Consider the following 12,316-nt stretch of genomic DNA (forward strand, 5'->3'; position numbering starts at 1 on the left):
TTACAAATCCGTCAGAAGTGCAAGGTTTCTAAACACCCCAAATGGAAGCTCTGTCAATGATGGGTTTTCATCAAGCTCTCTGCACGCAGACATAGGAAAAAAAGAAAACAAAACCGCAATTTCTATCAATACATCTACCCACTAGTGCACAAAAAAAGGAATGAATGAAATTTTAGCCAAAACAACCGTCTCAATTTTTGAGATACTTCAGTTAGGTCTGCCTTCACCCAGGGAAGTAAATCTAAAGTGGTGCTGAATCCTTTGTAGGATCCATTTCTCTGCACTCACAACAAGACAACAACGAGATAGGCTGAGGAAGCCATTGATTGGGGAAAAAGACGAGGGGAGAGACAGACAGACGAACGACTACATGATGATGGAGACAGAGAGACAGAGAGACAGAGAGACAGACAGACAGACAGACAGACAGACAGACAGACAGACAGACAGACAGACAGACAGACAGACAGACAGACAGACAGACAGACAGACAGACAGACAGACAGACAGACAGACAGACAGACAGACAGACAGACAGACAGACAGACAGACAGACAGACAGACAGACAGACAGACAGACAGACAGACAGACAGAGACAGACAGAGACAGACAGAGACAGACACAGACAGACAGACAGACAGACAGACAGACAGACAGACAGACAGACAGACAGACAGACAGACAGACAGAAAGACCGACAGACAGACAGACAGACAGACAGACAGGCAGGCAGGCAGGCAGGCAGGCAGGCAGGCAGGCAGGCAGGCAGGCAGGCAGGCAGGCAGGCAGGCAGGCAGGCAGGCAGGCAGGCAGGCAGGCAGACAGACAGACAGACAGACAGACAGACAGACAGACAGACAGACAGACAGACAGACAGACAGACAGACAGACAGACAGACAGACAGAGACAGACAGACAGACAGACCGATAGACAGACCGACAGACAGACAGACAGACAGGCAGGCAGGCAGGCAGGCAGGCAGGCAGACAGACAGACAGACAGACAGACAGACAGACCGACAGTAAGATAGCGAGTGCTAGATAAAGTGCTTGAGTAGTTATAGCAAACATGGGTGCACGAGCAGCTACCAAGAGAGAAGACCAACAGAACAATGGTGTCACACGGAAACGCGGAACGCTACAGGGAAAGGATGTGCAAGGAAAAGTACGGGAGATGGGCACCTGTTGTGTCCTTTCAGTAAGGATCAATTTTCCTTGGGTGCATACTGACAACCGAACAAGAACTTACAGAACTTCGAGGCTCTCCTGGTCTGTGAAAAGGTCAACTGGAAGAGCCTGGAGGGCCATGCCGGAAAGGTCGCTGTGTGAGCAGAATAAACAAAAGGATAACTGGTACAGCAGTGTGAGTGATGCCTGACCAACGCTCATAGGTTCTGATTATAAAAACCGGAAAACTCTGCTTCTCCAATGAAATTCCAAGCAATTCTGACCATATTGGGGTAGTGTGACTACAAAAGCACCACTTTCTATCATGTTTTTACAAAGAGGTTCAAATCACCTGATGATTGCATTGAGCAAGAAACAAACTCTGAAGACCACTGGGTGTTTTTCATATTTTACATAGTCAAAGATATCAGGATGAAACAAGCAAATTGAATTGGGGTTTGTGATGTAACGTTATCAATGCGTCCGTTACCACCAACTCACCACCTGCAGAACAAAGCACCAAGCTGGGAAAGTGGTTGGGGGGGGGGGGGGTGGGGGGAGGGGGCAGAAAGAGTCAACCTCTTATGACCAACCTGATTGCTAACACAGTGCCGGAATCACAACATGTTTGCAACGCGCAAAGTCCACTATGGTCCAGGCGAAACTTACAGAAAATAGATCTGAGTTAGGTTACTGAACAGGTCTGGTTGAAGGTTAGTGATAGGATTGTCACTGAAATCTCTGTAAAACATTGAACAAATGAGATTGTTAACAACAACAACATGATAATGACATTTGATCACTAACAAGTGAACCATGCGATGAAAGGAATTGAGTACTTAAAGGGGAAGTTATGGCAAAAATCAAAATTTCACCAGTTGTAGTCTTCGGGGTGCTGAGTCGAATTGTCGTGGTCCGAGGAAGCTGAGACGCTCCCTTCCTACTTGAATCCCAATCGAACTCGCGCACTTCCACCGAAACTGGGTGACTGCGCCCTACTAGATGGGGATTTGTATGCAAAATGTCACTAAAAGCGCCATTTCGTTCTTATAAAAGCACGGATGACCGCGATTGGCCCATATGTTGTAGTCTTTTGGACGCTGAGTCAATTGGTTTTGGTCCGAAAAGGCTGCGATGCAGCGTTCCTCCTTTATTCCCAATCGAACATGGTTGAACAAGCGGTCACGTGCTCCTGCGTACGCCAGTCACCTGGTCACCGTGCCTGCAGGGTACAACTTACTAGCCTGTTTGACCTTTTTTGGGTGCAGTCCTGTCACTCGAGTTGAACTCGAGTTGAACCTTGGTGTGAAAGTTCTCGCCTGCTGGCGTGGTGACCAGGTGATTTGGGCAGTGGGCACCCAGGAGCACGTGACCGCTTGTTCAACCATGTTCGATTGGGAATAAAGGAGGAACGCTGCATCGCAGCCTTTTCGGACCAAAACCAGTCGACTCAGCGTCCAAAAGACTACAACATATGGGCCAATCGCGGTCATCCGTGCTTTTATAAGAACGAAATGGCGCTTTTAGTGACATTTTGCATACAAATCCCCATCTAGTAGGGCGCAGTCACCCAGTTTCGGTGGAAGTGCGCTAGTTCGATTGGGATTCAAGTAGGAAGGGAGCGTCTCAGCTTTCTCGGACCAACACCATTCGACTCAGCACCCCGAAGACTACAACTGGTGAAATTTTAATTTTTGCCTTAACTTCCCCTTTAAGACGGAAAAAGGGAAGAGACACACACACACACACAGACACACACACACAGACATACATATAAACAGACAGACATACACACACACACACAGACACACAGACGCATAGACACACAGACAAACAGACATACAGACAGACAGACACACACACACACACACACACACACACACACACACACACACACACACATAGATAGAGTGAGTGACTAATTGACTGATTGAGTTACATGAGTCAGAGTGAGTGCAGAGAGCTAGACTATCTTTTAGGAGCGTACACGGGAAAGCATGCATTTATTGCCATTTTTGCTTCACCATCATTTCATAATGCAACCATTATTTACCACGCTTCTTTTTCAAAAATTCCGGTTGCTGCTCATTGACACTGCAAAGGAAAGCGCAAGCGAAAGTCAGCGCAGCAAGAGCTACCCAAGACGATGTGGGTGCGCATGCGCGGCAGTTGAGTGCACGTGTAAAGCCAGCTCAGTCGCAGCTAGCATGAGATAGAGAGTAGCGCGTCGGTCTTAACGCTAACTAGGGTTAGCCCAAAAGCTAACCCAACATCTTGCCTAAGACTTTAGTAAGAAAGCATCATAATATGCATGTATATGTACTCCAATGATCACACCGCAATGACACAAGCAAGTCCTTTTCCGCCGTTACTCAGAGTTCCGTATATGCACATGTACTCAATAGTTGTATAGCGCCTTACAAGTGTTCTAAGTTGATCAAGCCAGTGAACGTGCCGTTCGGTATGGACGTGAGGTTGTTAGCGTCAAAGTCCCTGAAAGATCACAGAGAAACCATATTACGAGTACATTGTGCAAGGTATGAACTTCAGGATATCGAATTATTTGGACCCAGAACAATAATGGACATACACAAGCTAAGCTGCTATTTAACTACAGTGTTGTTATTTGTGCCAAATGGTCCATTATGGAGATGTGTTGGTGCTACATTTTTTGTTAGGTGTGTGACAATTCAAACCAAATGATCGCTTACACTGCAGAATGAGAGATGCCCAACACAAAAAGAATCAACAGTTGTCAATTCACTGCAATATTAGCTCAACAGAACCGGTCCCTTTGGAATAAGGTGCAGATACCTCACTAGTGAGTGCTTTCAAAAGCCCAAGTTTCCAATTGTCCAACTACTCCCACCGTTTTAAATCATTTCAGAACAAGGTCTGTCTCGTTGTCCAGGAGATGACCAATCAGTGACGTTCCCTACGTGCTGTACTTACAACAAGGTTATGGCAGTCAAGTTGCTGAAGACGCCAGCAGGTAATTGGGTAAGTTGGTTTCCAAAGATTAACCTATGCATGATATGCATGAGAGGAAACAAACAAACGTGATTAACCTAGGCATGAGAGAAAACACACAAACGTGAAATTCATCTGCCCCCGCTGGCACAGCAACCTACTACTTCAGTACTTACCTCTGCTTCCTCCTTTTTTTTAACCTTTTTTTATACTACGTGCACATCCCTACAAAATAATGGGGATAATGAAAGAGACCACGGCAAATACAAAGACAACAAAGGAGTAGTAGGTGCTGCAAGAGCTGTGCTGGTCAGGCGCAGTGCACTCCTCCAACCATTACGGTATCGGAATCAACATAGACTGTGCGGGCTCTTCTGATTCACTTCCTTCAGAAATCAGAATACATTGGCAGACTTGCGTTGGAGATAAACTTGAAATTAGCCCCTGCACCCGTCAACATGCAAGCACCTCCAAGTGCACCCGCACGCCCAGCTTGGGCACTCGTGCACTCATGCAGACAGACACAAGCGCACACATGCACGCACACGCCACTGGTGTACCCATGCTCTGACACGCAAACACCTGCACAACGTACCGCTCACTATGGCGTGCACAAACATACTTGGTCCGCCAAGTTAAAATTGGCGCTTATCTTCTCACTTGGTTTTTCGGTGTTCGGCCTGTGTCACACGGCATTGAACCACCGATTCACCATCCGAACATAACCATTGACCTTTGCATCCGACGACATGGCAGCACAAACCATCACAGAAGTTGCGATCGGTTCGTTTGAGTCTTTTTGACGGAGCTGCCGCCGACGAACACTTCCGTCAGCGCAAGAAAACACTGCCACCTCCGCTCGAGTCCGTAAAATAGGTCCGGATGTTCGCATTTCAGAGCGATGGAGAATACAGTTTCTGTCTACTTCCAGCTATCTGATGGCAATGATTGTTTACCCCGGGAGGTATAGAAAAGCTGAAAAAGCGCTTCAGGAGCTTGAATTTCAGTGCTTGCACAGTACAGCGCCTAGTGAAGGGCTATCACCAGCAAATCGCTGACGAAGAAACTGCAGCTCATGTCGACATCTCCAGAAAGTGAGACCAATCCGGCGGACACACTTTGAAGCTCACAGAGGACAGGGCAAAGGAGCTAATCAAAATAAACACCAAGTCCTGAGTGAAACACTCGTGCAAAGGACTTTCAGGAAACTAGCCGAAAAGCCTGGTGCATGGCGTTAGGACTTAGGTGCAGTAAGCACAGGTGCTACATCAAGCGGGAGCTATCACTGCGCTGCACGTACAAGCACCAGCGGGTCGCGCGTGGGTGCTGATCAGCAAGTACGACAAGCGCAAGAGGCGATTTGAAAAAAGGACACTGATATGGCGTTGCCGTTTTGTCTCAAACAAAGTCGCATTATTGCGACGAACGGGGATAACACTTACAGCCAACTTGAGGGCAGTCTCACTCAGCTTCTGATCGGCAACGTGACAGGCACGCACTGCCTTAGAGCGTGATTCGAGACGAGGAGAAGTGAAACAAGCTATAAAACGTGCAGCAGCTGTCCGGATCGAACGTTTTCAGCTCTTCCTCCAGCGACGATAGTGGCGAGGAGGATGTGTAACTAGCTTGAATTTTCGACTGAGTTGCTTACTGACACGTAAATAATCATGTACATAGTGCTTTGTGATCGTGGCTTGCTTCAAATATGTGTATTTCCTTCCTGAGACAAGTGTGAAGATAAGCGCCAATTGTAACTGGGCGGACCAAGTACAATAGACACATTGGGTTGGGGGTTGCCATGATTTCTTTTGGACAATTCAAATATTCAAGAATATTCTCTTTGATAATAATTGATGGAGTAAAGATGCATGCCTGAAACTAGCATCCGCCCGCCAAGGGCGCACAAATGGCCACCGCGGCCCGCCGCGCGCGCGCGCGAAACTAGCATACTGCCCACCGAGGGTGCCCGAATGGCTAAACTAGCCTACTGCCCACCGAGGGCGCGCAAATGGCCGCCGAGGCCAGCAAACCGCCCGCCGAGGGCTAAACTAGCATACTGCCCACCGAGGGCGCACATATGGCCGCCGAGGCCAGCAAACCACCCGCCGAGGGGTAAACTAGTATACTGCCCACCGAGGGTGCTCAAATGGCCGCCGCGGCCAGCAAACCGCCCGTCGAGGGTTAAACCAGCAGACAACCCATCGAGGGTGCGCTAATTGCCACCGAGGCAAGCAAACTGCCCACAGTGGGCCGATATCATCTTGCCCGCCGAGGGCACACAAACGGCCACCGAGGCTAGCCAATCGCCCACCTAGGGCTCACACGACTGCCTGGCATCAGGCGTCACAACATACAGACATAATAGGAGGCCCGTTTGCCCCCCCCCCCCCCCAACCGGAGAAACAAAATGCCACTTCAAAAGGGGTGGGAGGGAGGGAAAAAAACTTTGACTTGACACAGAAACTGCAACTGCAAAGAACGCTCCTTCGCACAAAGACAGCTCAGCAAAACACGTCTCCAAATAATTAGACGCCGGATCCACGATTGTCCATAAAATTTTGCCAGGCCACACGCGGCGCACGCGGCCTAATCACGAGGTGGTCACGTGACACACAGTCGCAGCTTTGACTTGACACAGAAACTGCAACTGCAAAGAACGCTCCTTCGCACAAAGACAGCTCAGCAAAACACGTCTCCAAATAATTAGACACCGGATCCACGATTGTCCATAAAATTTTGCCAGGCCACACTCGGCGCACGCGGCTTAATCACGAGGTGGTCACGTGACACGCACTCGCAGCACTCCACCACCAGCATGCGTTTGCATGGGCTAACCAGGCTTTGCTGTACAAAGCCCACATTTAGACTTTCAATGAACTGCGTAACTGTATTTTAAGAATATTGCATTCAACCAAAGTGGGGCAAGTGGGGCTGTAAGACAGTGGTTTGCTAGAGAGAATATGCCTGGTTTTCTTTATCAAGAAGTACACCAATAAAGAATATGGTACCTGAAAAGTAAATGCTGCTGTCTGATGATCGCTGAAATGCGTGAAACTTAAAGTTATAGCTACACACCCTTTCGCCTCTGCTGTGTGTGTATTACCTGAATACCCGCCGTGTGCTCAGTGCAGAGTGCTCTAGTGCTACTAAATAATTCACATCACACATCATCAGTACGCAGAATCTCCTAACCTCGCTGTAAATTTTGGAGGTAGGGTCTGAGCTGCCTTTCGACCTTTCTGTATCCCCTATAGATACCCTGTTGACGTATCATGTAATATTCATACAGAAGGGAGCATTGGTGCCCCCCCCCCCCCCCCTGGTACGAATATGTCCCCGCTTTTCAGTCTACGGTAACTGTATTTCTGTAGTTGCTTGGATCAGCCAAAGAACAGAGTGAGGTGATAAGAGTGAATAGCACCCATACAATCCATATACAGTCTATCCATTCAGAAGGATCAAGCTTGATTCTCCCATCAAGAATTCGAGTGAAATAGGATTCGTTGTCTTTCGGACAATATTTTCCACGGCTTCTTTTTGTGAATCCTTTAAATGAGTATCGAATTCTCCCTGTCGCAAGTTATGCAAGTCAAAGCAGGGAGAATAGAAATATGTTGGCTGGGTTTGTCATCAACCAGTGACCAAAGTGGCAAATCCAAATGTTACTGCTGGTCAATATTAAGAACTAGGCCGTTAAACAAAAGACTGGCCATTGGTTTTAGGTATCCTTACAGCTGATCCAGTACTTCCAGTCTGGAAAACAACGTGGCTGGTATCTCTGTCAGCCTGTTGTTTTCCATTGACCTGTGCAGCGGAAACACACACCACAATATGAATCTCAGCACAACACCACACCATCAACTTTATGAGACATTTTACTGGTTGTCCGTAGAATCATAATTTGACCACGGTCTGGATAATTATATTTTCCGCATTTTACATTTGGCCGCTAACTCACGGGGCAGAACCATCAAAATCGCCTGGTTCCTATCTCAAACACACACGCGCGCACACACACGCACACACACACAGACACAGACACACACACACACACACACACACACACACACACACTTGCTCAGACTGAGACTCAGACATGCCCATCGCGGAAGCGATGATTGCGAACAGCTATGTTGGACATAGCAACTTGTGCTGGAATTACACCATTCAACAGCTTGCAAGGCTGATGAATTGACCGCCGCTAATTTTAGCCTGGTCTACACCACACGGCTGATCGAAGTGACTTTTTCTGGCCAGTGAATCCTTTTTTTTTAAATTACACACACACTTGATCACTGACTTACAGGACATCCAGTAGGGTCAAATTGAAGAAGATATTCTCGTCAATAGTCGTTAGGCCGATGTCCTCAATATCCCTTGAGAAGGGGGGCAGAAATGAATTCCATGATGATATACAGAGTAAAGGCAAAATGCAATCGAAACATCTTCGTGGATTGCTCTACTGTTATAGCTCATAAGAACGACATGTATAGACACATGTGTGAGGGATTGGAGAACTGTGGTCTGCTGTCTATTGAGGTTTAATGGAAGTACATGTAAACAGCTGCGCTATCAGCCATGAAAGAAAGCCCACATCTTGATGGTGTGTGTTATCAGCCATGAAAGAAAGTCCACATCGTGATCAAGTGCGTGCATGCTATGGTTAATTCTGAGCTCGCATAGCGCCAGTCGCAAGCACTGCTGCCCATCCTTTAGAGGCTATGTGTGTGAGGTTATTGCATATGTTACGCATGGAATGCATTTGAGGGAAAACCAGTGCTAGATTGTGACAAACAGTGCTAATCTGTACATGAATAGAGATTCGAATGGCTAATTTGTCGCGTGTGGCAAACCATAAAATTGTGCTAGTTTTGATGGTATAGATAAACAACACAATGTAACCAATCTGCCTTGGCTATTTCACTCCCTACAAGGCATCCCAAATCATGATGAAATTGCTTCGTGTTGCCAGTTATGCTCTACATTATAATATTATAATAGATATGCTCTACATTATAATATAATAGTTATGCTCTACATTATAATATTATAATAGTTCTGCTCTACATTATAATATTATAATAGTTATGCTCTACATTATAATTCAATAATCAATGCACACTGACAACTCCAGCGAACTTGATGGATTTGGGCTACTGATCACCTCCGATCACATATTTCCGTTTCTTCTCTACTTCTCTTATCTCTCCTGTATCTTGGTTATATTATCTCTTCTTCTTTCTTTCTCTGTATATATATATATGTACATCGTCTGATCCAAAGGCATGACGCACTCTGCTTTTTCTGTTTTTTCCCCGCTCTTTTCCATGCATCCCTTTTTCTGGTGCTCATGTGGCATACTGATGCTGAGACCAATGGTCAGTGGAGCTCCTCCAGACTCACCAACACAGCTACTCTGTAGTACCCACCTTCCCATTGTTCTCTATTGTCCTTTTCATGTTCTCCCAATTTCCATTTCCCGGTGGGGAAGTGCAATTGAAGTAAAAAAAACACATGATCTTTCGTCATTCGGTTGCTATAGAAGCCAATCCTACAATCATCCGAAGTCCAATGGATGTAGTTCAAGCATTTTGCGCAGCAGTGTTGAATTTCTAGAACCCAATGTTCCCCAGCCTTGAATAAAATGATAAAGGGGTTCGAAGGGTGATGCTACGAGGAGAAACAACGAGGGAAGCAAAGCAACAGCCTCGAGAGTGGGTGAGCAAAGACTGACATTAAAACTAGACCGCATGACAATGCGTACAACAGGCTCAATGTCATTAGCAACCTCAGAAACCTAAAATGAGCGATGGGCAGGATGCATGTCAAATCATTTTCCAATCATATACTCACAGGGCTCTTAATCCTGCGAGGCCATTAAAAATATCCGCACGCAGAGAACCGATTGGATTCTCACTGAAATCTCTGTAGAAACAAAAGTATCAAGCAGAAAGAGAAAGAATATCTTCTCTGAGTTCACATACAAACTGAATACGTACAACTCCAGGTAATTTAACTCGAATAATAAGCCAGTAATAATGCGTCACGAACAATACGGCCAAATGAACGAAGCTGAAACAACTGGCTATCGTAGTCTACTCGGCCGCAATAATGTCATACATGAGGAATACGGTTAGATACTGGCGTCCAGTTTTGTACAATTCATTTTCGCAAAGCTTCCCCCTTCCTTTATCTCTGATATTGTTGACCCGCCCAACTTCCGTAGTGTGTTGCTTTCCTGCGTCGAATTGTAGTTAGACCGCATTGTCTTGTTATTAACTGGTCTTGTCGTCGTCCTGCAACAATCGGCTTTCTTTGTTGCCGTGGAACTTAGGTTGTGCACATTTTCGCTGCGCTCACCTTTCCCTCTTCGGTCCTACCCGACCGTGAACCTTCAAAGTTGGAAGCCTGTTGGTTTGCGCGCTGGAGATGTGTTAGAGCTAGGTCTCAGGTCATTGACTGTCTCAGTAGCCTGTCAGTTTTGTGCCCTGTTATCTCACTTTCTGACAGCTTATTATCTTGTTACAGTCGTGGATGGTTGCCTCATAACTCGTTCCCATGTGTTTTCTTCTTCTAATTCTAGCTAAGTGATGAAAAGCAGAAAATTGTTTTATAGCTCAAGTTTTTGCTACACTATCTTTCACCTCCATGGCACTAAGAGGGATGGATAATGGGAAGAAAAAACAGGCTACATCATAAGTGCATGACAAAACGCATACAAATATGTTGTTTCTCAAATTATGTAAAGATGTTTGGGACGTGTACAATCTATGATCAGTGTGTTTACGTATGTGCGTGCGAGGGTACGTGTGAATTTGCACTCTGCTGTGAGTAGGTACACAGACACAACAAGCGAGATGAGGTGGTGTTTCAAAACGTCCAAAGATGCGCGCGTGTGTGTGTGTGTGTGTGTGTGTGTGTGTGTGTGTGTGTGTGTGTGTGTGTGCGTGCGTGCGTGTGTGTGTGTGTGCGTGCGTGTGTGTGTGTGTCTGTTGGTGTCTGTTGGTGTGCAGATACATGTAGTGTTTAAGTAGACTATGGCTTACAGGACAGTCAAGGAGACTAAACCATCAAACACTCCAGCAGGCAATACTGAAATATTGCACTTGTCAAAATCCCTGGAAAGTACAGTAACATAAGAGCAGTTGAGAAGAAATAGCGACGACCCGGCCACTATGGAATCCAATACACCACACCAACACATTGCGCTCTTGGCCGATCCAAACTCTGCACTCACATCACCATCACCACAGCGAGGACAATTCCGGTATATAGATTGATATTGACAATGAGCCGTGGTGTGGTGTATTGGATAACATAAGAGCAACAAAACTAAAATTCAAGTCACCATTCTGATAGCACACCCATCGGCCCAACCAACCTGAACTCAAGGAACTATCTTCTATATCTGAAAATACATACAAGGCCAGAAACTCGCCACCTGATTCTATCAGTAACCAACAGTGCGTGCTCGCCCTGTTATGCTGAGCGCACGGCAGAGGTGTCCTTAAACGTTTACCGTGCACCTAAGCAAATCGTGTGGGTCGTGTCTCAACGTACCTGACCTGGACACGAAAGTGCATTAATTATTGGATACCTAAACTGAAATCTAACAGCGCCTAACAAGCTGCATCTACTGATTCAAGACTGGTTAGACAATAGGAGAAATAGGAGAAAAGCTTACTTAAGCAACAGACAGCATACTTGGACAGAATACAATCTCTTGATTTTTTAAACGACTTACAGGTTGCCCAAATTGAACAATCCACTAAACAAGCCTTCAGGAATCTCGACAATCTCGAGGTCATCCATATCGCTGCAGAGGAGACATTTCCACACGGGAGCAGTTTGCACGTCGAAAGCACTGAGTAGGACGCTTTCTTGCAGTGTGGACTGCTCTAAATGATCGTGTTACGGACAGATATCACATAACCGCATGATACTGCTGACCGTGGTTATTACAATAGAACAATTATCCGGATATAGAGGGAAGTGGACAACCAAAAGCAATATCACTGTGTACAGTCTATATCCAGCCCACTGATAATGGTGCAGAGCCACTCCGTTTTATGTGTCTATCAGTACTGCTTGTTGTACTGTTGTGCATTATCATACTACTACGCATTCGTTCCTCATGTTGTATTCACGTCAGCTGACGTCTGATGCGCGTAGTCGCGT

At 46.2% G+C, this 12,316-nt stretch overlaps 1 protein-coding gene across 1 annotated transcript; it reads right to left on the minus strand.

Moving 5' to 3' along the window:
- On the minus strand, nucleotides 1-11,950 carry LOC135823646 (platelet glycoprotein V-like). Its single transcript, XM_065336494.1, has 10 exons — nucleotides 11,883-11,950; nucleotides 11,185-11,256; nucleotides 9,992-10,063; nucleotides 8,443-8,514; nucleotides 7,871-7,942; nucleotides 4,121-4,192; nucleotides 3,590-3,661; nucleotides 1,838-1,909; nucleotides 1,251-1,322; nucleotides 1-79 (listed from the first exon to the last, which is right to left on the minus strand). Exons 1-10 carry the CDS (start codon nucleotides 11,948-11,950, stop codon nucleotides 1-3), a joined length of 723 nt encoding a protein of 240 aa, XP_065192566.1.
- Between the last annotated feature and the right edge of the window lie 366 nt (nucleotides 11,951-12,316).

The sequence above is a fragment of the Sycon ciliatum genome, chromosome 8, assembly GCF_964019385.1.
Source record: "Sycon ciliatum chromosome 8, ocSycCili1.1, whole genome shotgun sequence".
Taxonomy (NCBI): domain Eukaryota; kingdom Metazoa; phylum Porifera; class Calcarea; order Leucosolenida; family Sycettidae; genus Sycon; species Sycon ciliatum.